The sequence below is a fragment of the Drosophila arizonae genome, chromosome 4, assembly GCF_054131065.1.
Source record: "Drosophila arizonae isolate 15081-1271.41 chromosome 4, UAZ_ARI_1.0, whole genome shotgun sequence".
NCBI classification, from domain to species: Eukaryota; Metazoa; Arthropoda; class Insecta; order Diptera; family Drosophilidae; genus Drosophila; species Drosophila arizonae.
Window position 1 is genome coordinate 24,260,599 of NC_142924.1, and position 27,828 is coordinate 24,288,426.

A 27,828-nucleotide genomic window follows, 5' to 3' on the forward strand; every position below is an offset into this window, starting at 1 on the left:
TTTTGGTAATGGTATTATTTATTTTATTGCTAGTTTAATTTTCATTTTAGGTTCGCTTGATTTATCGTATTACAATTTATGTAGGTATGTTTAATCTTTAGTTAGTACAACATTTTTAATTCGTTTGTTTCAGTTTACACTAAATGTGGGCTAATATTATTACAAGTTCTTGCATTTTCATTCAATATGTATCAAAACGTGTTTGACTGTCTAAAGATTCATTCCGTTTTCTGTTTTGTTTCCATTCGCAATATGTATATTCAAAATTGCTTATCTTTCTGCATCGCCCGTTCCGACTTTCTCTTTCGCAATAGAAAATTCTTACAAAACATTTAACCTTAACTTTAACTTTAGGTTTGTTTGTCGTTTGCTTGTATACTCTCATAATTGTTTAATTATTACTTATAGTTGTAATTATTTATTACTTCATGTATATCTTATCTGTTTATCGTATTCGCTTTTATACGTTTAGTAAGTGCACTTGCCAATTTTCGTTTATTTTATTCTCATTCCATCTAGGGTCACAACAATTATCTCTCAAAAACGGGAAAACAAAGGTAAACAAAAATTGTCAGGCAACGGTTCATCAACATTTACGATTTTTATGATTTTTCGACTTAAACAATTGTTAATTTGTATTTAGTTAGTTACACAGCCTTAGAAACTACTTAAACATAAAACATATACGAGGGCTATCAAAACCGATGTAGCGCCAAAAGCAATATTAAAATGTTAAAAAAAATAACAATTTAAAAAAAATATATATAAAATTTTGCAAAATCTAGAAAGGTTTTTATAATTTGGGCCTGGCTTCCGGAGTATTAAATAATATTGAACAATAAAACAAACTTCACAAAAATTTATATCTATTACGTCTTTAGTTTCGGTAGCTTTTTGTTTTTGTTTTTATATGTATAGAATATATATATGCGATGTATGTTGAACATATTAGTTTCGCTTGAAAAAAATATATGTTTATGTCCTTATGAAAATTCATCATGATTTTCCTCAGCTTTATAGTTTTTCTTTACGTTTAAGTATAAATTTAATATATGTTCATTTATATGTAAATGTTTTATATGTAGAGTTTTGTTTACGTTTCATATGTTGTTAGCTTGGCTTTAAACTACATATCCTAATATTATTGTTTTTGTTTATTTTTACCGTTACTTCGCTACGCTTCTTAGTTTTGTGTTATTTTGAATCGATTTTAGTTTGTAGTTGCATTACTTATTCTTTTTTGTTTTTGTTTCGTTTTACATAATTTCCACGTATTTTTAGGAACCTATTTGTAACTAGCAAAGCACAGACGCTGTAAAATTTCTTTAGAAAAAAATGTTACTATAATTTGGCTTACAATTAATTCATATATGTGTAACATCAAAATATACATAGTACAATTTATATATTCATTAGTGTACACACAATATATATAAACTTATATATGCATTACATCTATTCTTTAATATTTCAAGAATTCTTGCTGTATTTTTTTTTTTTTTTTTCATTTTTTGTTTTTTGTTTTTTTATTTTTTTTTTTTTTTTACAATGGCATTGCGCTGATATTTACTCAAGTTTCGAAATGTTCTAAAGAAAACTTTTTCGCGCCATATGCAGAACATTAATTTTATTCATTTATAATTTTAAAAAATATATATTATTTTTAAACAATTTTTTTGTAGAATAGTTTTTAACTTGCAAGTTTAAACTTCATTACTTTCATATGAAGATTCTAACAATTCTAAGTCGGCGCGTTCGCATTGGTTTTATATAGGTTTCACGTTAATTTACATCGATTATTATATATAAAACCTATTTCAACAAAAGTTTGTAACTAAGTTTAACAATATTCCTCTGATAAGTCGCTGACTACACAAGTATCAAAAATTATTGTTTTGGATAATAATTTTTTTTCTTTTTTTTTTTAATTTTTATCGAATTTTAACATTGGCACGTTATTTATAGTAAATGTAAATATATGAATTAGAAAAAAAATATATGTGAGCCTTTATGTATATGCGTAATGTGTGATATTAACTCCATATGCAACTAGAAATCTTGTTTGTTTGTAATTGGGAACGAAACATAAAACAATTTCTCAAAAAATAGAATATTTAAATATATATAATGAATGAACCAATTTCACGATTTTTCGTAACAGATACTAAAATATCATAATGGATGCAAACAGATTTCATAAAAGTTATATATGTAGTTCTAAATTAATATGGGATCTAACTAAGCAACAAACTATATTAAATACAAAAAAAAAAATCGCTTACATTTTTCTTTTTTTGTTTTTTGTTTTTGCATTCACTTATTTTGAACTTACACACAAAATAATGCTATTTATTCATGTATTTTCATGTCTTGTATTGTATACAAAAGATGTTTGTTTTTGTTTGTTGGTTTTAAAGCATATTCAAAGCATTTCAATATAAGATTATTGTTTTTGACCTGATGCACGGCTGATTGTATTCTCTGTCGCCTAAATGCATGCTGCATGCTATAAACAATTACTGCAAGTAAATTCTACATCTTAATGTGTATATAATATATCATATCATATATGTATACTACGAATCTATGTACATATAGAGCTCTAAATGTTTGTCATATTGAAGAGGTCTACAACTACGTATGCACGCATCTGAGTTTTGTGCCATGTAGATAGGATTGAGGGGCACACAGGATTTACAGATATTGGCTGGTTTGAATCTAAGAAACTTACTATATAGTCTATATGTATATAATTTGCTCGCTGTTTCGTTTAGCCATCCCAAGCGCTACGTTTTGTACAAAGATCTCGACTCAACGACTTGCTGTTGGCTTTTTGTTTTGCTTTGTTGCACAACTAAACTGTTATCAACTTAGGATTACGGCTAAAGCTTACCAACTAAGAGTTGTGATTATTTATTAAGTTTAGACGACACACACGCACGCACACACACACGCATTCACCACACAAAACAACTACCATTCAGACATACATGCGCTTTGGACTTTGGGCTTAAACATAGGCATTTAAATATAATATAACCGTTCAATTGTTTGTATATGCATTAAAAACCCAACTCTGACAAGCCCTTAGACCGAGCATGCCATTATTTTGACAACTTAGTTTCATTTATTATTCGCTGAGTTAGCAGCTGCTGTGCTGGACGCGGGGTTGGCGGAGGCATGGGCATGGGCATGTGCGTGGGAGTTGGTGGTGCCTACTGTATTGCCGGCACCACCGCCATTGCTAGCCTGCACCTGCGGCAGGGTATCGAAGCGCCGATAGTAGAGTAGATAAGGCACACGCGGCGTGTGCGGTTGCAGCACTTGCTTCTCGCCGATCGGCTTCACCGAGCTGTCATCGTAGCGCAGCCAGTTGTTATAGCCGGTATGAAACACATCCGTTATGTAATGGCCCTTCGAGGCCTCTTTACCATCGTGATAGACCACCGCAAACAGACGATAGGTGCGCTGCTTCTGCGACGTCTTTTTCGAGCCGAGTATTTCTGCAAAAAGCATAACAGCTGAGTCTATCTCTTTGTGGCTTGAAATATTAACTTACTGGCATCGATTTTGAGCTCCACAGGGAACTCGACCTTCTTCAGTATTTTTGTGCAGCCATCGGATCTGTAGTCAAAGTATTTTAAATGCAATATCAAAACGATGGGCAACTTTTCCACCGTCATTTGCTGCCAGGCGACCACCTCTTGTTTGCTCTTGCTACCAGTGACGCCCTCCAGCTGATCGCGACCCACGAGTATCTCCAGAGCCTCCTTCACCGACGCCGCTTTCTGCAATGATGACTCGATTAATATACTTGTATCCAATTTGCAATTCTACAATTTCACTTACCTCAATGTTCAATTGGAGCGTAAAGAAGGGCTGTATAACATCTGTGGAGTGCTCGCCCTCACGCTGAAGTCGCGAACGTAATTCACCCCGGAAGATATCGCTCAGCGGAGTGCGTCCGAAATCAGTTTGACGCGTAATGCTGCCCTTGTTGCGATTGTTGCAGATCATCTGGAAAAATAGAGTTTATTAATATGATAAGTATATAAATATTAAAGAGCATGGTAAAAAAAAAATACGATATTTTAGTAAGATAGCGTACCCTTAATGCTCTACGGTTATATTTAACATAAAGTGCTATCATTATTTTTATTTTTCTTAACATAAAATTAATCATTTCTACAAATACTTTTTAATATATTTTAAAATAAGCCATCAGGATAGCGCACTCAAGTTCTCTATTCTATACATAAGAAGATATGTATGATCTTTGCGGTAAAATTTAAAGATTAAACCATGCTATGATTGGCGACCATCTCGACCAATGATTAATATAAATAGAACATAGAGCATAGGGCTCCACTTTGATACATTAGGAAATAGTTACCTGCCAATCGTCGCCTCCATCCTCGATCTCCTGTTCTTGCTCCACACCATTCTGTTGGGCATTTGGCTTGGCAATCAGCTTGATAATCTACACAAATACAAGAAATCTTAGTGCTCAACCATTTACACGTTTAGGGATAGTGAAATTCTACCTCGAGCATCTCATCGTTCAGCTTGTTGAGAACGTAGCCCAAGAACTCCTCAGCATCCTCCTGTCTGCCCTCCACGTGCTCCTCGCGGCTGTCGTTCCACAGCTTGTAGATTTCCGTGGGCTCAAACGCCAAATCGCACTGCAGATCAACTCCGGCAAATTCATCCTTGCCCTTGATCTGAGCTGCTTTGTTGTTCAGGCGCAGGCGAGTGCCGCTCGGCAGCGACGAAAAGTTGCTCATATACGACATCCTGGAAGAGAACAAGAGTGAAATTTAGAAAAGGCTCTCAGTTCCATGTATTGCAGATATAGATGTGCGTGCAAGCAGTGCTCATGGTGCCGTCGATGGGCCCACCATGCGTACGCACCGTGCACTTGCGTTGGCCTCGACATCAGCGCAGACTACGTCCAAAACGGAGGCAATCAGCGCGTGCCAGAGACCGGCGACAATTGCTGTGCCACAGACGTAACACAGACGCCAGCTGATGTTGGCGCCGAGGCGTCTGTTGACTTGTCTGTGGCGCATCGTATGGGGTGGCAGCTGGGTTGAGGGCCATTCGCTACTTACATGGCATTCACTGTGGGAGTCTTGACCTCGCTCATCACCGCCGCCTGCTTGGGTATGGAGCGCAGCAGATTGTAGAAGGGCGAACAGCCGAGCAGCGCCTGCAGTATCGAGTTAATGTAGCAGTAATTGGATCGGTTAGTCAGGCCGCGCGGCCGCAGGCTAATGGGCGTCAGGTTGGTTTTGTAACGTATCAAGAAGTCGGCGTATTTGTTGGTCCACTCGTCGAGCTGGGCGGCGCGCGACGGCTCCCCTTTCAGCGGCTTCACAGCTGCCGAGGCGGGTGGGGCCACAGGGGCCGGCACAGCCTGTGCCGAGGCCGCCGAATAGGAGAGTGCGCCCGGTGTGATAAGCGGGCCAGTTGGCGCCGGCACCGGCGTTGGCGACTGCAACTGATGATGAACGTTGGGCAGGTTCTGCGAAGGCGACGCAAAGGCCACTTGCTGTTGTGGCGCAGGCAATTGCGGTGGTGCTGCTTGTGACTGTGGTGGCACCACTGGCATCTGCGACGACTGCTGCGGCTGTGGTTGCTGCTGTTGTTGCTGTTGCTGCTGGGACTTGTTGCCCTCGTAGGGCGCCACCTTGGCCACGGGCTTCTTGCTGGAGAAGAGACTGGCCCAAGAGGGCTGGCCGCTGTCCGCGCTGCTGGCGCTCTGCGAAGCAGGCGGTGCGGGTGGCGCCAAGTTCAGCGCCGGTTGCACAGCTGCAGCAGTTGCAGCTGCACTGAAGGAGGCGTCTGTGCTCGAGTTTTGAGTGATGTTTCTTGACTTGACTCCATAGCTCGCATGGGCTTTGGCAGCTGGAGCATATTGGCCATGTTGCTGCTGTGGCTGTTGTTGTTGCTGCGGCGGTACCGTTGCATTGTTTGTGCTGTTGGACAGACTTTCAGTGGACGTCTGTTGCTGAAACTGTTGCGGCGTCGCAGTGATGCTAGCCGTTGAGGTAGTTGCTGTTGTTGTTGAATTGCTGTTGCCCAGCTGTTGCTGTTGCTGTTGTGACTGCTGCTGTTGCTGCCCACTAATCTTGCGTTCCAGCGATGGAGCCGAGCTTGCAACAGGCGATGAGGGCACCTTCATCGTGCCATATGTGCGCACCTGTGGCTGACTGTTGTTGTTGCTAGTGCTGCTGCTGCTGCTGTTGTTGCTGCTGTTGTTGCTGCTGTAGTTGCCCTGATAGTGCTGCTGCTGTTGCTGGTAATGCTGCTGGTTTGTGTAGGTCTTGGTGGGATGACTGTAGATGCCGCCGCCAACGTTGCTGGACTGCTTATTGAAGCCGCCCCCAGTGGATGTTGCAGTTGCTCCACTTGTAGCAGCAGCAGCTGGACCTGCACCCGCAGCAACAGTTGCCCCATTGTTTACAGTGTTGGGAGAAGCTGTGACCGCCACCGACTGCGTGGACTTCTTGTGCTGGGCGGAGTTTGTCCACGACATCGTCTTGGTGGTTTGTATGGCAGTGTCGCTGCTGCCCTGATGGTGGTGGTGATTCTGCTGGTGGTTGTACTCGGAGGAGTACTTGCGACGCACTTGCTGCTGCGAGCTGTTGTACTGCTGCTGAGGTGGCTTACGCTGTTGCTGCTGCTGCTGCTGTTGCTGATGGGGTGTATGCTGCTGCTGCTGCTGCTGCTGCTGCTGCTGCTGCTGCTGTCCATGTTGCTCATTGTGAGCTGCCGTTTGTTGCTGTTGCTGCTGTGGCTGGGGCACAACTGGCGAAGTTTGCTGCTGCTGGTGTTGCTGCGGTGGCACGGCCACTTGCTGCTGCTGGTGCTGTTGCGGTGCTACGGTGGCGATGGATACAACCAGGTTAGATGCCTGCTGATGCTTATCCACCTTTTGCTGTTGGTAGTCCAGCTCAAGTTTCTGAGGCTTCTCGTTGCTGCCAATCGGTGTCTCCTCCAAAGTCAGCTCGTTGTAGCTCTTACTGTTATTGTTGTTGTTGTTGTTATTGTTGGTGAGCAGCGTTTTATTAACTGTAAAAGAAAATTTCAATTAATGAGCAACTGTTCAAATGAACAAAAGGCCCCCTAAATCCATCCCCTCTCTCCCTCTCTCTCTCTATCTCTTGGGGCACATAAATCCAATTTGCTGTGAGTATACAAAATAATTTCCATTGCCTGCATAATTGATACCAATTGATGTCAAATGAGATATTTTCGTTCGGATCGGATGTCGTTGATGCTCCCAAATTTGGACGTCGTTTAATTGATTTGTTTTTGCTGCCGTGCCTCTAAGGAGGGCAGCGAATCGATAAGCATATGACGTACATGGCATTTAGTGGATCGCCATATCAAAAAGTCAATACCGAATCAGTTCACACGACGCTAATCAACAAAGACAATAGAAGAGATGCGCCCGACCAGCAATTAGGTGCCACAGCTGCACTTTAATCGAGCAGAGACAACAACAACAACAACAACAATAACAGTGCAGAGATAATGCCGCAGAAGGCGGCCCAGCAACTGGCCGATAACTGCGAAAAGTGTGGCAAAGCACTTAATCCATGTCCGTTTCGAGTGCGATATGCGCCTCCCCCAAAAAAAGAGATAACGACAGCAGCTCGTATGGACAAGCAACATTATTATGAGTAAATCACAATTGCTGCCTCACGCTGGTACACTGCGAGCCTATGCGAGCCATATTTATGTAGTTGAACTTTGGGCCGTGCTTTGATACGAGCTGCACGATAAACCGACTCGAAATATTTCTGCCGATAAGGCAGCAACTACGACACTCCGCTGGAGCAGTGCTGAAACAAGGGAGCAAAAACAATGCGCACGTGATGCGAAGAGGTCAACGATGCGATGCTCCAATCACCCATTGGCCGTAATAAATGCCTAATTAATAATTCCCACTGATAGGGAGTGCGAGAGCTACGGCGGGTCTCGCCCCAAGTACTAACAATTACGCGCTGTAAATATTAACAGCTGATAAGACCCTAGGCGACGCCAGAGGCGGGCAGTCTCTCACGGCCCTCTTGGGGCACTGAGGCGTGGCTGAGAGACTGAGAAATTCAAGTTTGCACAGCTGATGAATCTCGCCACATTTTCACAATGCAATGGAAACATAAATCAGATGAGATACTCGGATTATCCGATTCGTAATATTTATTGCTCAAATAAAACCAATCGGAGGTAAACTTCAATTCAGGCTTCACATTGAACTTAATCGTTGCGCAATATATTATACATACACATACGATAAAATAGGAATCCAGTTTAATACATTTGACGACCCAAAATTTATATAAATAAACGGAATTTCTTAAAACATTCAAGGAAAATATTCAATGTACATTCTACAACTGACAACAGTTTCAACTATGCAGAGATTTTGAGAGAACTGAATGCAATATTTCAAGATATCTAGGCTAGGGGAAACAGGCCTCCTTTCCCATCAGCTGACACGTGGGGCAGCATGCCCCCATCCCGTGTGAAGCAGACAATTATAATATTAGATATGCCACTTGGAGTGTGTGAGGATAGCTATTTAAGATTTCATTAGCGCCTATATCATAACGAATGCTCTCAGTACACAATTAAAAGGCGGTGCTAAATATTATTTACCCCATATCGTCATATGACAAACAGCAGAAATAGCAGCGGGGCGCCCAGTTGGACTCGGATTTCCAACAATAGTAGAGCACCCAGAATTTCGAGCTGAATGTGTTAATTAATTTCAATTAACGTCTAACGAGCGAGCCACTCAATAAATATGCTCACAATGATAGATAAAACTTGGAAATAAAAAATAGCAACTCGAATTCAATTGGATCAGAACTCTCAAAAGCGAAATGAAAATTTATAGAGCAAAAATTGAATACAAAGCAAACTCGAATTGAATTCAAATTACATAAAGAGCCTAGAGATTACAATAATAATAATAATAGTACTAAAAAAAAAAAAAAAAAAAAAAAAAAAAACTGTGTCACATTTGGGTGCGACGATGAGCTGAGAGAGCTGCAAGGTTAGCTGGATAATTACAGAGCTGAGCGCACAGGTAAATTACAAATTACAAAATACAAATAGCAAATAGCAAATAGCAACAACAGCAACTATTGAAATCAGTAACAACAATAAGAGTTAAACATGTTCAGCTAATAATGGAAGACAGCAACAAAAACGTTGAATGCAACAATGCAAACAAGGAAATCAACAACGACACGAACAAGCGCGACTGTACTTCATTTTTACACATCAAGGCGCCAGTTGGGAGGGAGCCAAAGGGGCGGGGAGTGTTCAGCAAATGGAGGTGGAAATGGAAGTGGAAGTGGAAGTGGCAGTGGAAGAGTGAACAGCATTAGAACAGTTGTGACGTCTACTTCACTTGACTGGACAAATTCGCTTTCGATTTCACTATATAATAAAAACTGTACTACAGAGACACACAAACACACGCACACAGACAGACATATGACATGCACATATCGTATGACAGTTATACATTACGCAAATGAATTTGCGTTCCTCGCGTTACACTGAGTCGAGCTATATATGAACAATCGAGATTTTGTTGCCAGTTCGTTCGTTTTGTAGCTGCTTTTCCATTTGATATTTAATTGATTTTTCTTTCCAAGCAATGCGACTCGAAACGGGGTCATCAGCAGTCGCGGAGAGCAGCTCCCAAAAGCGGGGCTGCCGCCGTCTGGCTCTATCGGCTTCCCTCTGCTGTAGCTGGTCCGCCCCCTTCCCTCTCGGTAGGCGTGGACCGTGTGCGGCTGTTGTTATTGAACGCGCGATTTTATTCAATTTTTATTAGCGACAACAAAAACAATAACAGCAGGGAAATAAAATAACAATTGCCACATTTGAGTAATTTGCATTTGACTTACAATTTATAAGCCCATTTAATTGATAACCGACTGAATGGCAAAAAGACTCGAAATAAAAGAAATTCACTGAATATTACGAATGACTCAAACACTCAGCTGCAAATTAATGAAACAAAGTATGATAGGTATATACATATATGAATAAATAAATAAATAACTAAAGATAAGAATTAGAGCTGAGTTTTACTACTGGCAAAAGGCTTTCATTCATTATTCTAAATTGATTGAAATATAGGATAAAAATCCAATATTTCTTACTCTTAAATAAAGATTCAATGAGATATTGGATCCTAACATGCCGATTTCACTCTTACTTTTAATCCCCCATATACTATTATTCATCTGGTACATCGCTTATCACTACGACAAAACGAGCTATGCTTAGTCATTTATGATTTGACTCACATATATTATGTTGAAGCAACAACAAACTACAAAGAGATACAAAAACAAAGCAGCTCAAAGTGCAAAGTCAGGCCACTACTATTTATATACACAAAAACAAAAAATGGCACAGCTCTGCTTATTGTAAAATAAATTGATTAAAGCAAGTAAATATATTTGCTCGTATGCATTTTCAATCACAAATGATTTGTTGTTTATCAGTAAGTTGTGAAGGGGAAAAACAACAACAACAACTTGAAAACATAATGCAGTAAACAAATAAAGCGTGATATAACTCTATTGCCACACGTGGAACTCATTTAGTGCTGTTGCTGTTAGTATTACTATTACTACTATAATTACTATTATTATTATTGCTGTTGTTGCTGTTGTTCTTGTATATAAATTGATAACGATCTAGCCAATTCGATTCGATGACAAACAAGCAACAGTTAAATACACCACTGCGTACGCTTTTGATTGCCTGGCAACAAGTCGTAGTAGGGCACACCCTGTGCCTGTGCCTGTGGCTGTGTGCACCCTGTTGCTGCTGTTGCTGTTGCTGTTGCAATTCAATTGAATTCATTTGTGTCAATTTACAATAAATAATAGCCCAAGAGCTGTGGCAGCCAGCAGCAGTAAGCAATAAGCCAAACAAATTGCATAATTCCCTAAGACGACAAACGGCGGCACGCGACCTTCGTCTATAACAAAACGAATTACCTGCCCCCACTGCACGTCACCTGCCGCCAACGCTACACCTGTCAGCGGCACACACAAACGGCAAACAAGCGGCTAAGAACTGTAAAACGCTTTCTTATCAATGAAAGCACTAGCCAACAAATTATTTACGACGACGACAATCAGGCTGCTCTCTATAAACTGGGCGGGGATTATATTCAGTCGTTTGTTTCATTCTCTTCTATCGACGCAATGTTGTTGTTACTGCAAGTGAGTGCAGAGAGCAGCAGCGGGGTGTAGCTCAGTAAACCTTAACAATCAGAAAGGTAGAGTACGACCGAGTCGACATAAACTTTATCTTTCTATCTGCCTGGCTTAGAGCTCATTTTACCATACACACTTTATATAGAATCTAAATATTTAGTTTATAACAATTTCAAGAGGCTTATTACATCGAAATTGTATATAAGAAACCAAACTTGTCAATTAAACATATGACAAAGAGTCAATATAGCAATGGGAATATTTATAGCAAAAGTAAATATTCTCCAATTAGGAGCGAAGCTACATATATAGTCAACTGGGTTTCTTTAACAATTAACATGGCGATATTAAATATCTATTGATGATTCAAAAAAAATATGACATACGCACGGGACGTAGTAAATAATGTCATTTTGCAATAGTACAGGCTTGGTAAGCAAAGGGTTTCTCATATTGATGAAACTCAATGCTAACTACAGGGTATATTCAAGGGGGATCAAGTAACGTTTCCTTTTATTCCCAAGAATTGTCGCTGATAGGTAATGATAGGCAGGCGACAGCTCAATTGGGTTGTTGGGGTTGGGCTGGGACTGGCAGTTGGCCAACGGGATGGGATGACGGGAAGGACCCCAACGGTGCGACGACAGGATGAATGGTAAAGGGGCAACAGCAGTTACACGAGCACGGCAAGAACACGCTTCACCTTTCTGGCGGCTAATGTAAATGTAAATGTGCTCCTATGGGTCTCTATGCGTGTGTGTGTGTGTGTGTGCAACTGACATTAACATATAGATGGGTATAACAGTTGGCGTGTGGATATCAGTCACTCATTGAGGTACCACTGTATCAAGCAGGTACAACAACAACACCAACAGCAACGGCAACACGACAAAATCGGAAATAGACAACCAACGATGCGCATGAAGAGCAACAAGTAAAATGCGAACAAAATATAAGCGAAGAAAAAGATAAAAGTAGCCAGCCATAGCACTGCGTCATTCTGTAAATGCACATACATGTATACACATATTCATATACGTGTACATACCTACATATAGGTATATGTGCATTGTGCATATAGCATACTGATGCATATACATGGTGATATATACTGTGACAACGAGGAAAACTGTTTCTCACAGCGTAAAAAATACACCTTTAAACAAAAGCGCACAAGCTGCCTGGCAGCGGCGCAATGTGGCGTATGCGCAATTTCAATTTTATTTCCCCCCACACCATGCAAGAAAAAAATGAAAAAATAAGTGAAAATAAAATCAGAGAAATAAAAACAACAATAACTGAGAAGAAGGTTGTTAAGAAATTCTTGAACCGGCCAAGAGGCGATGACATTGGCGTCTTCAATACACAAACGCCTCTAGAAAAGCGCATTCAACTCTTTCGCAAAACGAAGGAAAATTTTAATGGGAGAGTAAATGGACAGCACAAAGCAATTTTTGCTGTGCCATAAACTGAAGAATGCTCTCTTTGAGAGGTAGAGAGAGATAATTAATCAATTAATCATTATGATAGCGATACAAATTTAGATTTTTAAATATAAATCGCTTTTCTAAATTCATAATCAAAGGTAAGGCCTTAATGCTTTTTCTATTACTCTGTATATTATCCTAGTCTTTATTCATTTATTAATTTGTTTGTGTGCTTTTCTGGCTTGGGCCCAGGAAATACACCCATCCCATTTGCTCGGTTAACGGCAGCTGCTTTGCTCTTTTGGTGCAAGCGGATGAAATTGTGCAGGTAATTCAAACACCTGCTGCATGTACAAAGCGTTTTGTGGTTAGGTGGGCGTGGCACAGCTGCCCACTCAAAGCTCGCACCGCCCGACGTTGGCCTAATGCCACGTGTCGAAACCAGCACAGCCTGGTTTGCATATCAAGTTAAGAACCTTATGCATTTCAAATGAGAACACACACACGCATTGTTTGTGAGTGTGTGTGTGCTTGACTTGTGGTATAACAGTTTAGTCTTGTGTGCATATTATATTTCGATTTCGAGAATTACACGATGTGACCAAACTAATTGTCCAATTTCCTTGCCCTAACAACTACTATCACACAAAACGTGGGAGGGACTAGCAGAGGGCGGCTAATGCGCTAATATCATAGCAAATCAAGTTGCGAAGGCAGAGAAGCAAACGCCAAGAGCTGCTCTGCTGCCCTCTGGCATTGACCCACAAGTCACATGGCTGTAAGTGTGTGTGCGTGGGTGTATGTGTGTTTGTGTGTGGACCTTACAATTTTTATGAATGACATTGAGCAGTCACACACAGTGATTAAACCGTTTGGCAAAACAGCAAATCCTGTTAAGAGAAATCCCCTAAGAGAACCTCCGATCGAAATTCCCTTAAACTCAAGCTCGCACCAAAGCAAAACTGTTATAAACACACGTTCGCATTACTTCAAGACTAAAAATAATCCGTTTATAGGGCTATAAAAACTGTGAAATTAGCACGCTCTGCTTATCTAAAACAAAATATATACATATATTGAGCTATGTATTTATTATAGGTAAGAAAAAAACCTGTTAAGATAATGCACAGTTCTCGCTTCTGTTTTGGGCACTGTCGAAGGTCTCGCATTGGCGGCGCCCAAAAGGCGGCACGCCAAAAAGTGTTAAGCACACAGAACCACGCATACAGGCGGCATACAGACGCATGGCGAAAAAGTAAAAGTTTGAAAGTCACAAGTTAACCTTTAACCTAAATCAAAACTAAGAGCAACAGTTTACGCTCTTTCGCTGCGTCTTTTATACGGGCAGACGGCTAAAACTGTTATACGTGTGCCGGTTTTGTCTGGCCTGGCCTGCCAAAGCTAAGCAACAAAAATGTAACGGACATTTCGAAAAAGGAAGACAACCCTTAAGAAAATGCGTCATAGATGAGGGTAGTTCGCCAGGGGGGCTGAGTTGCTATGCAGATGGATGGGCAACTATGTGAAGTTGATTGTCTGAAATCTGTGTGAAACGTTTCAACGGCCAACATTCCTTTTCGCGTTCACACCGTTGTTGCTGTTATTTTTCTTGTTGTTGTTGCCGCTGCCGCTATGGCTGCCGCTGCTGCTGCCTTTGGCAATGTGCACATCAGCTGTTTCTGCCAAGCGCAACCCTTGCGCCGCATACCTGTAAACCAGCACGAGCGAGCTTCACACAGCCAAAGAGAGCGCAAAGCCAAAGAGAGCGCTGCGGCCAACACAGAGCGTGAGAGGGAGAGCGAGAGAGCTTGCGCGCTTGAACTTCAAATGCGTTGCATGAAAACTAGACATCGACATCGGCGAGGCAATCGCAATGTCAGCCACCGCATGGTGAGAATATATTTTGTTGTCGTCGTCGTTGGCTGTTGTTATTTTCGATATTTATTTTGTTGTTATTGCTTTTGCTTTTGTTTTTGGTTATTTGCTTTGCCCGTTTGTTGTTGCTGTTTGTAATTGGAATTGTGTTTGTTGTATAAGGTTGTAACGTATTTGTTGCCTTTGCGTTTGCTTTCGCATTAGGTGCCTTGGTGCCTTTGTAGCTGTGTGTTTTGTGTATCGCAGTATAACAGTTCTAGCAGCCCCGTCAGTCGGTTTCAGTCGTCCGTGGGTTACGACGAATTTTCATTTTCATTTTATATCGAACAGCGCAGCAGTGACGACGGAACAGTCTGTGTGCGGTGCTTTTTGTTGGTATCTCTCGCGGCGCACAAAGAAAAAATAAAAGTTGTATACACCCAAAGCATATATTAACAATATCTATGCATATAGATGAATTAATAAACCAAAGCTAGTCATCAGACTCGAGTTCAAGCCTTTAGTTGAAACTGCAGCTCGCTGCAAGCGTCAGTTGTTCTACGTGTGGTTAAGAGTGAAACACGTAAGCCAAGTTCCGTGTGCGCTTGTGTTATTGCTGCTGTTGTTATTGTTGGTGGATTTGTTTTCATTGTGGTTGTTGTAGTCGCTGCTACTGCTCGGCCTGTTTGTGTCGTTCAATTCACATTTTATCGATCACACGTTGCGGGGCCGTCTGTCGACAGAGTTTTGCTGTGTTTTGCTGACGCCAGGAATTTGTATTTAATACACATTTGACAATTTAATTTCAATGCTCAACGAATTATACAATTGCATTGCCATTATCGACATCAGCAGCGGCAGCAGCGGCAGCGGCAGCAAGAGCAACGCCGAATACGTACAGCACCCCCAAAAAGCAGAAGTGGCGACAGCGGCGGCGGCAGCGACGTCGGCGGGCAGCAATGCAAAAATGTGCCATACATAAAAGCAGCAGAAGCATGTACTACTAGCCCCAAAGGCAACAAATACAATTACAAATACAAAAGCAATAGCCGAAGCCGAAGCGAAATTAAAAGTAAACGCAAAAGTGCAAAGTCAACGACAAAAGCAAAAGTTCAGCCAAAGTTTGCAACGCCAAAACAATAACAAAACTCAAATTTTTAGATTAGCCAGCCAACTGCAACCGATACAAACATTTTACGAATAAATAAACTAAAAACAAAACAAATTCAAGCACAACCAAATCCACAGCACAACGTGACAAACAGTAAAAACTCAGACCGTTATTAAATAAATTCAAATATGTATGTATAGCTGCGCTCTCTTTCCCTCCACTATCTTTTGTCTGTCGATAAGAATGCAGAAGAACTTTAAGTAGTTACAATTTAACAATAACAAAGCACGCACACATCTCAAATAACGGCATCCAAAGCTTCGCTGTTAACTCCCGCGGAGAGCAAAACTTAAGAGTGGCAACGCCAAAGGCATTGCAGAGCATTAGGGAATGGCAGAGAGCACGTTAAATGCTGAGCGCGCGCAAAGATAAAAACAGTAGCAGCAACGGCAACGGTAACAGCGACGTCGGCGGCGACAGCGACTGCTCTAAGGCTCGCATAACTCGCAACGGCACCGAGCGCGACACTTCGGCAACGCATAACAGACAAATCGACGATTCTGACTCCCTCCCGCCTACGACTGCTGGCGGAGTCGAGCGAGTGAGCGAGTGAGCGAGCGGGCGTGCAAGTGAAAAAAAAAAAATAGAAAAGAAACACAGAACGAAATTCAAATTGAAGTAAAACAAAAAGAAAAGAACATTTGCTTGAAATTCTGTCAAGTAAGCAGCAAGGCAAAAGAAAAGTGTGTGCGCTTAGCAAGGCAAACTAACGGCTTAACGCAAGCAACTACAAATTAGCTACAGCAAAACACAATTATGGTGGACAGCAATAGCAATACTAATACAGGGTCGGCGGCAGCTGGCGTTGGCAACTCGGCGGCGCGCCTGCGCAAATTCGAGCGCACGGAAAGCGAACTGGCATGTGAGGAGGCGGCACGGCTAACCGCCGAACAGAACGACAACAGTCCCGAGGATGACAACGACGAGGAGGACGACGACGACGGCGGCGATGACGAGGACGAGGTTAGCGTCTACGGCGAACTGCCGCCGCCGCCGGACGGCGGCTATGGCTGGGTCATATGCTTCGCCAGCTTCATGTGCAACATGATCGTCGATGGCATCGCCTACACTTTCGGCATCTTCCTGGAGCAGTTTGTCAGCTATTTTCACGAGGGCAAAGGCACCGTCGCCTGGGTGGGCAGTCTGCTGTCGGGCGTCTATCTTAGCGCCGGGCCCATCGTCTCCGCCCTGGCCAATAAGTACGGCTGCCGAGCCGTATGCATCGCCGGCAGCGTGGTTGCCTGCATCGCCTTCGTCCTGAGCACGTTCAGCGGATCTGTGGGCATGCTTATGGCCACTTACGGCTTCATGGGTGGGTTCGGCTTCGGCATGATCTATTTGCCCGCTGTCGTGGCCGTGGGCTACTATTTCGAGACGAAGCGCTCCCTGGCCACGGGCATAGCTGTGTGCGGCTCCGGCTTTGGCACGTTCGCCTTTGCTCCGCTGGCCACCTACTTGCTGGAGGAGTACGGCTGGAAGAATGCGCTGCTCATTTTCGCTGGCCTGATCCTAAACTGTGCCATCTTCGGCGCCATGATGCGTCCACTCACCTATCCCAAGAAGAAGAAGGTCAAGCCCCTGATGCAGCGCATGTACGAGGAGAAGCAGATGCAACTCGAGCGCGGCTCGTTTGCCGGATCCCATTTCATGGTCCAGCTGCCGGATGGCACCATGGAGCGCAAGCTGAAGATGCCCTTGAATGCCGACCCAGGCGTGCATTCCAGCCTCAATCTCGAGCTGCTGGCCCAGCAATCTGGCGGTCTGCATCCGGTCTCAACGTTGCCCACCATCACCGAGTCCAAGGTCGTGGAAATTAATGCTCAGTCCCCTCCACACAATGGCAACGCCGATAGCAATGGTCAACTATCCACGCGCTCGGGTCGTCGCTCGCAGCGCAACTCGGAGAGTGAGCACAGTCCGTACCATTCGCAGGATGCGATGATCCGCAACGCCTCCCAGCCCGCCTTCCTTGCTGGCGATCACCAGAGTCTTCCCAAGAACGGATCGGTGCCCTCCTTCAGCCGCGTGCGCAAAACATCCGGCAGCGAACGCTATCAGCCCTCCTTGGCGGCCATTCGCGCCTCATCTCGCGGCGATATTGAGGCGGGCGCTGGCGGTGACTTCAATACCTCAAAGTTGTCGCTGTCCCAGCGCCAAGGCAGTTCCAGCGGCAGCGGCGGACGCATGGTGCGTCCAATGTCACGCAAGGACATCTTCTACTCCGGCTCCGTCACGAATCTGCCCCAATATCAGTCCCAAAAGTCGCTAACAAACTACCGCAACTCGGTGCTGTCCCTCACCAAGTACGAGAAGAGCATGCAGAGCATGCGTCTGGATCCCCTGGCCGAGGCGGACAAGCATCGCGAGGAGTATGACCTGTGCCCCTGCCTGGGCATTCCCGATTCGGTCAAGTCTGTGGTGAACACCATGCTGGATGTGAGCCTGCTCAAGGATCCCGTCTTCATGCTGATGGGCGTATCCAACATATTCGGCATGGCCGGTTTGTATGTGCCGTTCGTGTACCTGGTGGATGCTGCCAAGGAGCACGGCATTGCCAAAAACGACGCCGCCATGCTGCTCTCCATCATCGGCATCACCAACACCGTGGGACGTGTCCTCTGTGGCTGGGTGGCGGATCTGCCCCAAGTCAATTCGCTGCTGCTCAACAACATCTGCCTGCTCATCTCCACAGTGGCGGTCACACTGACTCCACTCTGCTACAGCTATAGCGCCTATATAGCCATGTCCATCGCCTTTGGAATTGCCATTTCTGGCTACATCTCGCTAACGTCAATTATTCTGGTCGATCTGCTGGGCCTGGACAAGCTCACCAACGCCTTCGGCCTGCTCATATTGTTCAGAGGATTCGCTGCACTGCTTGGAACACCGCTGGCGGGCCTAATCTACGACTTAACTCAGACCTACGATCTGCCCTTCTACATGGCGGGTGCGCTGTTTGCCGTGTCCACAGTCACCAGCTTCTTGGCGCCCTGCATGAAGCGCTTCAGTGGCTCAGACGAGACGCCAGTGCACGCTGAGACACTGACGCCCATCGACGAGGAGCAGGGCGAGGATGCCGAGGACGAGGACGAGGATCAGCCAATTACCATAGTGCCCAAGATCATCAAAACTCTGCCCAGTCCACAGCAGGAGGAGCCACTGCAGCCATTCCCCACCACGCAACAGAAGCCAGCAGCAACAACGACGGAATCAAAGCTCTAAGCAACAAGAATTTAGCACACAAACAAATAATATAAATAAAGCGAAGAGAGCGAACAGGAATGTAAGAATGATAAAGTGTATGAATTAAGAGTAGAGTGCGATATTTTTTTAGCAACTTATACAAAGAGGAGGAACCCCGGCTTGACGGTGGGGCAACGATCAAAGCTGACATCAGAGATGGGCAATGGGAGATCGCAGTTTAGGCAGGGGCAGGCCCAGGTCCAGGCAAAGCGAAAGTATTGTAAAGAGAGCACACAAAACAACTATCTATATATATAAATTATATATTATGTATAACGATACAAAAACCGAAACTATGCCTAAGCAACTATTCAATATACACACAACAAATTATAGATTTGCTTGAAGGCAACTTAGGAAATTTAAGCAAACTTGGCTTAGCTTCGATAAGATTGTAGCAGAGCTCTGCTGCCATATATAATTAGCTATATAAATATATTAATATATAACACGCTCATAAACCAACAACAACAGCAACTAGGAACTCTGATAAATTCTGATTGATTATAGTTTCAAATGTTATTATACAACAATAGCGAAAGCAACAAAATCTAGATTGTAAAATATTTTTATTATTTGTTTGTTAAATTTTACGATTTTTAATATACCATTATGTACGATTATTATTATGATTATTATTACTACTACTATTACCATTATTGCTATTGTATTTGTATCTGTACATGTATTATAGTAACTCTCGATCTATATTATAACAGTTGTTGTGCATTCGTTGTTATACGGCAATTGTTTAAATGTGTCATACGGTCTAGTTATAGCAGAAAGAAAGAAAGGAAAGGAAAAAACACCCGATAGCGAAAAGCGATTGGAAAAGTGAAACAACAAAAAACAAAACTAAATAAACGAGTGTAAAGCTTACTATTCTAATAGTTAGTTACTTTTTGTATGTATAAATATGGCAAAGCGATTAGCTTGTAAAGCGTGTAAGCCAATTGAGAGCAGAGGAGAGGAGGAGAGCAACAACTATTGCAGAGACAACGCAAAACTAATAAAATTTTATATTAAAATATTATATGAATGAAACCCTAAACAAAAATCAACTGAAATTGTTTTCAATTTTTTAACTTATAATGTATATGTACAATAAAAAAAATGGCAACTTTATGGCTCACATTTTGTATATCATGAAATGAAATGAAAGAATCGTGCAAATATTTCCGACAAGTCCATCACAAAAGAAAACAAATTTTTAAAGGCTTGTGCGTTTTGTAATACACAAGAGAACTATTAACAAAATATACATACAAATATAGATTGTGTTATACTTATACATATATATATTTATATTTTAAAACTAACCAAATGTATAGAGTGGGTGACAACCCCACACACCCACATAAAGAGCAATAAAATGCCGTTTTACGCCATTTACACACACTTAGACATGCTCCTAACTGAAAACAAAACAAATTTCAACTGTTATACGCAACAAAAATATAGAAAACTTAAAATGAGATCGCTAAGCTATGCTAAACTACATTCGCAGCACTAAGCAAAGCTGAACAATAACAAATGTTAGAAGAAAACCAATCAAAAAAGAAAATAAAAACATTTTCCAAATATTAACATGAATTTTGATCTGTTATACGGCTGGCTGGTAAGTAGTGGAAAGATGATAACATAACACTGGCTCTAAAGAGCATCGATCAAAGTTCTGATAACGATAATTCATTTGGCACCTTATCGAATTACCTTGTACTCAACTGACGAGAACTCTACATAAATAGCAATTATGGGCGTGGAGTGGAGTGGAGTGGAGTGGACGTGCGCCACTTGAGCAACACTCACAAATCGCAGCCCGATTATAAACTGGCCCGGCAGATTACCCTAATCAATAAATGGCGTTTAAATGAGCCCTGCGAGTTGCTAGTATTGCGAAAAACACCCACACACACACATATCAATCACAAATCAATCTAGATGTGCTTACGCCACTGCGTGATATCGTGATATCAAAGTATTGACAAAGTCGCCCCGCCAAGTGCTGCGAAAATACAATAAAATGCCCACTGAGACATTTCACAAACTTAACAGGGTAAACACACTCACACTCACACACACACATATGTACAGAACTGGACAGCTATCAATTTTGCTTTGGGCCGGGTGCATAATATACATGTGAGCCATGTACGCGTGAAGTATCGTTTCGCTTTGCTCTGCTTTGCTGGGCCGTAATGGGCAGTGGCCAACAAAAATGTCATTGACTGTGCGGTTGATAAGGCGGAAGGCAACACTAAACCGGACGCCATGCATCATACAACTGAGCCAGGGGGCACAGCAAAGGCGAAGCTAAAAGAAGCTCAAAGAAGAAATGCTCATTAGAACTGGGAAGTATATTCATAATGTGTAATACTTATAAATATTTATAAGTATTATTAATTTCCATTACACGAATTCATACAACAACAGTTCTAGTGTAAAAGTAATTAAGGAAACCTCAAAACCTCAATTGATATACCCGGCTATAACAATGCACTGACTGCACAAATGCGACACTAAGTGGATCATGACGTTGACGTACTATAAACTGTATATATATATATACAAAGACTCTCGATTGATAAGCATAAAGAACGCACAGCAACAATAAGAAGCACAAAGCGAGAGATATTGCCCCCTTGAACAGCCGATCAGTGGTAAGAAAGAGTAGTATCAAAGTTAAATAGAATATAGACCCAAGTACATGTAAGTGATGTCTAGACAATAAACCCAACACCTGTTAAGGGGCTTCGCGCCCAAGTGCTACCCCTCATAACCAACTCGAGCAGGCATTACAAGCACTCAGAAACAATTCAATCGGATCGCAGCAGACCAAGTAACAAGCGCCTAGCAACAATACGAATAAATCACTCGGAAAGAGCTGCCCCAGCAATTAAGCAAAACTATAAAAAAAAATCAGATTATGCTAGATACTGCATGACGAATATCGTATACCCTTACTATTGATTTTTAGTAATTACCAAATTCGAATAAAATACACAGAAACTTAATGAAGAGAAACAGAGGAAACGAAGAAGAATGAAAGGAAATTGAATTATATGAAATGAAATAAATGAAGTACAGAATCAAACATGTTCGTATATCGCAGCTATACCGACAAAAACCAAAATACAACAAAAATAATAATAATGCTTAACTTGACTCAGCTATATTATAGCAAATTATAGTACCCCTATAAGTGTATCACAAAAAAATGAAAACAACATTTGGAAGGCGTCGCAACGACGTCCCATATCATGTGATATTTTGGGTACACCTGACTCAAACGCAACTGAAACCCCAAACGACTTCAACCGAGCACAGAAACCCGGAGAGTCAGCACAAATTACATAAAATAAACACAACTAAGGATGGAGTTCATGAAAACCCAAATTCTCATATGAAAAATTCCCACAAAAGGCTCAATGTTTGTAGAAACATAGCGAGCTCAATGTAAATAAATATATCAATTAATATTCATTCCTGTGTTATGAATCCTAAATTCAATCGATTAACGGAGAAAATGTAATTTATTAAATTTAAATTTGTTTCAATTGATTTGTTTTTGATCCGGTATTTAAAATATTTCTTCAAAGTCAAATATTATGGAGTAAATTGTAAATAATCAATTAAATATTTCTTGCATTCCTCCAAAAATTAAAAGTGATCTGGGAATACATATATAGATAGGTGGAGTACTAAAGCACACTATATACACTAGATATAGAGATATAGAAAGTTCATTGCATACTCGACTCCCATTTAAGGAGAATGCTTATCAAAGAATACATATCGACCTGACTTTTATCAATTCAACAGAAGCTCAAATAACATGTACTTTTATCACTTGAATTAACATGAATTCTATTGGAATCAAGTTCTAAGTGCTTTAGTGCGGAGTCATGCCTGAATAAATTGCAATTGATAAACAAAAAATGCCCAACAGACGCTATCGCAACTCGTTCATCATTGATGAAAATATCAAAGTATAAATAGAGAATAGCTTTATCGGTTATCCGACACTATCGGAACTGTTCCCAAGTAAAAAACGCTGCTATCAGCTGGAATAATCAATTTGTGGCACTTACCCAGCGCTTCCTGTGGGGCTGGTGGGGTGGGCGTCTCCGCTTGAGGTGGTTGGACAGGCAGTTGCTGTTGCTGTTGTGGCTGTTGTTCGATGCAAATTGTTGGCTGAGGTTGTGGCTGAATGATATGATGTGAGGGAACGGCCTGAACCAGCATGGGCTGAGGCGGAGCATCTGCTGGCAATGTCCAAGCAGCGGGCATGCCAGCAATAGGCGCAGCTCCACATTCGGATAGCTCGTCATCATACTGACACAGTAGGTAAAAGATTGCATGAAAGTAACGATACGCTTAACTGTGCTTCACTCACCTGTGGCACTGGAGCGGCAATGGGATGCATGGCCTGAATAGGAGCCAGCTGTCCATCTTCATAGATCTGCATAACGCCCATCTGCTGTTGCATCTCGTGTATTTGCTGAGTATCGTAGATGGGATAGTTGGGGCTCAGCATGCTCGACGTTTCCGGGGAGGTCAACGTGGAGCTGTTGTGGTTGAGCTCATCGCCATTCGCATGCGCCATCTCCTGGTAATCTTCAGCATACATATGTGTTGGATGCCAAACCTGGCGGTCATCAACTACGCCGCCCTGCGGCTGCCCACCATCGTCGGGCAAGTATTGATATTCAGACGGCTGCATAAGTGGCTGGTAGAAACAGCCGCCCATGTAGTTGTACATGGGTGCGCCATTGTAGAGCGGTATATGAGATATATACAAGGGCATGCCAGTGGCCGGATGTGGAGCGCCTGTCGCAGTTGGCGGCGCTTGTATGGGGCCGTGATGCGGCGCAAAGTAGGTGCCCTGATAGCCTCCATATGCAGCGTACGGATGCGGAGCGTAATAGGACACTGGCTGTAGCTGTGCCTCCGGCGGTTGCTGCGGCACCATCTGGTCCGGTTGCAGTTGCATGGCGTTTGGTGCCGGGCTGGTGCCGTCCGGCTGCAGTTGCTGTGGCTGCTGCGGCGGCAGCTGCAGTTGCTGTTGCATGTGGCGTTGTCCGTGGTAGTCGCCGCGACGTTGGCCACCGCCACCGCCGCGTACGCGGCCACGTCCACGATTGCGTCCGCCCATACCGGATGAAATGTGGCCATTCGGATTGCCTTGATGGTGTGGCATTGGCGCTAGTTGTGGTATTAGCGGATTGCCCTAAAAAATAGTGAGATTCAAGTGAATCACATTTTAAAGAATAATCAATGAATAATTAGATTTCAACTAACCTGCTCCGGTGGCAAGTCGCCATGGGCACTCACATAATGGGTCGGAGCACCTCCGCCTGGCATGTAGGCGGTCTGCGGCCAGTTATGGAGATTCACATGGGCGGTCACATTGTTCACAAAGACGTTGTTGGGGGCCGGCAGCATCGCAGAGGGATGGAGCGGATGATGTGGCATGTGCGGATGATGCGCTGCTCCATGGGCAGTGGACATGTACAGAGCCTGAGGCTGCTGATTGTATATTGTGGGCACAGCATTCACTGCGTTGCCATTGCCATTGTTGTTATTATTACTGTTAGATGACGACACAATGCCGTTGTTGTTGTTGTTAATGGGCGGCGGCTGTGGCGTCGTTGGTGTGGACACTGGTGTCGCCGCTGGTGGCGGTTGCTGCTGCTGCTGCTGTTGTTGTTGCTGCTGCTGCTGTGCAACCGGCTGCTGCGTTTGCTGCGCCATAATTGGAACGACTGCGTTACACTGGCAACGCAGTTGGCAATGATGACGACTGTCGGTGCAATCGGATTTGGTTTGGCGTTTCTGGACGTATCTCAGGATATGCACAGCACATGAACACGACAAACGCCAAACATTGAAGTTTTTACTGCGAAACGACAAAAATAAAACCAAAAGTTAACACAAACGAAGCGCCAAAATTTGAGGTTAAATTGAAATTGCTGCAAAACATCTGGCAACGCCGCACAGCTGTGGGCCACAAAAGCAAGAAGCATACAAAAAAATACAAAAAGACAAATAAACAGAGAGAGCAAGTGCCAGAGAGAGCGAGAAAGAGAGTGCAGTCATACTGTACCGGGTGGGGTGACAGCCCCACTAGCCCCTCCCCGACGACTTCAAGTGGCGTTCAGGTGTCAAAAATATATAATTCAAAACAACATGAATTTGCATGTCCAAACTTAATGCCGGCTGGCGAAAAAATGTATTGCTATCGTTTGACACACACACACACACACACATACGGAAATAAACAGGAACGAGTGACACATGCACGTAAACACACACGCACTCACACGTACAAACTTACACACACACCTGTAAAACACTACGTCACTCGACCGAACAAAAAATAAAGGAAAATTTAACTGCAATCTGCAGGCAACAAGTTCAATAAGTGTCGAAATTCCAACTAATTCAAATTGACTGCGTAACTTAAGCATGTAAATGCACGCATTCCAATGTCCAATGGCGGCGTCAGCGACCGACCGACCCAGCAAAGAGAACACCACGTTGACGGCAAAAGAGAGCTCGGCGGAATGTGCCGGAGGGACGGTCGAGGGTTAGGGGCGAACCGGGCGGGCGGTCAGTTGGTCGGTCAGGAAAAGTGCGCTGCAGGGACTTACCTGTAATGGTTCGCCAATGGTAATTCAATTGTATGGCAAATCTTTCATGTTTTTTTGCGTGCGGGCGGCCCCACGACAGTGCGGCGGGTGGCTGCTGCCAATGAATAATTCGTGCTTCAGATTCACTTGCCGCGGCACTCTTTTTTCCAAATGACACGACGAATTCTGCAAGCAACTTTTCCACTAGGCTTTCCTGTCGCGTCGACTGCTGGTTTAATTAACACTGTTACTCTCTGCACGCGCCACCCGCACACGCACAATTATAAAATATAGAGCACACAATTTGTACCACTTGCACAAGGTCTTAATTATTTTATTTGCATGTGCAACAAAAAAATTCTTTTATTTCGTTTCTTTCACTCGTGGTGACAGTGTGAACTGTTAAACAACAGCAATCTTTACAGTGAAGAAACATTAACAGTTGCTCATTTCTGTTAGCTAACAGAACAACATATTCTGCAATTACTAACAGTGTAAGCACTAAAAGCTTCACATCACCAAAAGTCCAAACATGCTTATAACTGATTTTTTAAATATTCTAATATCTTGTTGTATGACAAAATTACATCTCATTTATAATTTACATCTGCCAATTGGCTTCAAACTGATATCGATTGGAGGTCCGTTAATAACAGTCACATAACAGAAGCACGAAGTGTACGAACCTATCGATAGAACCTGTAGTATTAAAAATATGAATATAATCGGTAAACACAAATAGCATTAGAAATATATTCGTTCTATTTTGTTTTTACGTTGTTTGACTTTATTAATGCCTTTCACAAATATTTCTTTATGAATTTAATTTATATATATATATAGCTTTGAAGTCCATTCACAGTGTGACCGTATACGGCGTATAACTATGTCAAATTTGGCTGCAATCAGAACATAAAACCTGCTACACTGTAAATTAATTGATTTTGCTTTAATTGTTAAATCATAATTTTGTTAGATAAAACCATGAATAACAATTGAAATGGAACCCCTAAATTAAAGCTTTGACTTGCGCATAGCAAAATCAATGATGGCCTGTATGCATTCATTGTCGTAGAACCGTTTTAGCAGTGCTTCGCACTCTGCATCATTGGCTCGAAGAAGACTTTCCCGCGAGGACAACTGAATCAAGCGCTTGCATTCCCGCATCGAGTTGGGCGGCAGCTCGGCATATTCGCGAATCTTTGGCCACACCACAGAATCCAATTCATGTAACTTGAAGATGCGCGACACGAAATTAAAATGGTATGCCTCCTGGGCACTCAATTTCTCGTTAAGCACCAGCATCTCTGTGGCCTTCGAACGACCCATGATCAAGGGAAAGGTGAAGCTAGAGCAGGCCTCTGGCACCAGACCCAGTTTACTGAAAGGTGTCGCGAAATAGGCCTACATGAGAAAGTTGCTGTAGCATACTTTAATTTGGCCGACCTATTGCTTACCTCTTCGGCGCACCAAGCCACATCGCTGAGTCCCACAAGGGTACAGCCGATTCCAATGGCCGGGCCATTGACCAGTGTGAAAATAAGCTTAGTGCAATTCAGGAAGCTGCAGACCATGGATTTGAATATATCGTTGGTCTCCTTAAAATAAGCATCCATGTCGCTAATCTCGGATTTCTGGGACAAATCGTTGCCAGCCGTAAAGAAGCTTCCCACGCCGGTAATCACGACGATTGAAATGGACTCGTCCTGGTTAACGGCTGTCAAGACACGGCTTAACTCCTTGTATCCATTGTAATTGATGCAATTCTTCTTGCGAGGATTATTGAATTTTATGATCAGAATTTTGTCCTCTTTCTGGACAAGCAACTGCTTAAAATCCTCATAAGGCATTTTGGTATGGGTTTATATAGTTTGTAGTGTACAAATCCACTGTAATATGTGAATTATCACGATTATTAAACAATTTGAATTGAATTCTTTAATAAATGTATGCCAGCCTGATTCAAATACCTTCAGTATCTCAGTACTTTCCCATTGTGGTCACAGCGTCGAGCGAAGTCCACTTTTATGAATATAATCTTCGTTCTTTTGTGCTGCGTCCAATTACAATGGTATACAAGGTAAATTAGGTAATCTTATTTGAATGATGTGAACTAAGAGCAAAAGTGCGTCGGCTGACGTCAAATTGTTGAAATTCGCTGTCCGGCAACACCAGAGGAATATGAATTTTATAACGTGTACCGGCTTATGATAATCGATTGGCTAATGTAACCACTGTGA

At 42.7% G+C, this 27,828-nt stretch overlaps 3 protein-coding genes across 3 annotated transcripts; 1 reads left to right on the top strand and 2 right to left on the bottom strand.

Moving 5' to 3' along the window:
- Positions 1-26,004, bottom strand: Usp10 (ubiquitin specific protease 10). The gene is made up of 10 exons (XM_089468781.1): positions 25,610-26,004; positions 24,258-24,855; positions 23,353-24,186; positions 23,048-23,291; positions 5,112-7,074; positions 4,545-4,794; positions 4,394-4,480; positions 3,850-4,017; positions 3,560-3,788; positions 1-3,503 (listed from the first exon to the last, which is right to left on the bottom strand). The coding sequence occupies exons 2-10, from the start codon at positions 24,708-24,710 to the stop codon at positions 3,124-3,126; spliced, it is 4,608 nt and encodes a 1,535-aa protein (XP_089324907.1). The 5' UTR covers positions 24,711-24,855; positions 25,610-26,004; the 3' UTR covers positions 1-3,123.
- LOC108614078 (monocarboxylate transporter 14) lies at positions 14,820-20,543 on the top strand. Its single transcript, XM_018007995.2, has 2 exons — positions 14,820-15,125; positions 15,704-20,543. The coding sequence occupies exon 2, from the start codon at positions 16,470-16,472 to the stop codon at positions 18,933-18,935; it is 2,466 nt and encodes an 821-aa protein (XP_017863484.1). The 5' UTR covers positions 14,820-15,125; positions 15,704-16,469; the 3' UTR covers positions 18,936-20,543.
- Positions 26,005-26,522: 518 nt separating the features above from the next.
- Dci (Dodecenoyl-CoA delta-isomerase) lies at positions 26,523-27,743 on the bottom strand. Its single transcript, XM_018008735.2, has 3 exons — positions 27,559-27,743; positions 27,046-27,477; positions 26,523-26,992 (listed from the first exon to the last, which is right to left on the bottom strand). Exons 2-3 carry the CDS (start codon positions 27,436-27,438, stop codon positions 26,603-26,605), a joined length of 783 nt encoding a protein of 260 aa, XP_017864224.1. The 5' UTR covers positions 27,439-27,477; positions 27,559-27,743; the 3' UTR covers positions 26,523-26,602.
- Positions 27,744-27,828: the final 85 nt, after the last annotated feature.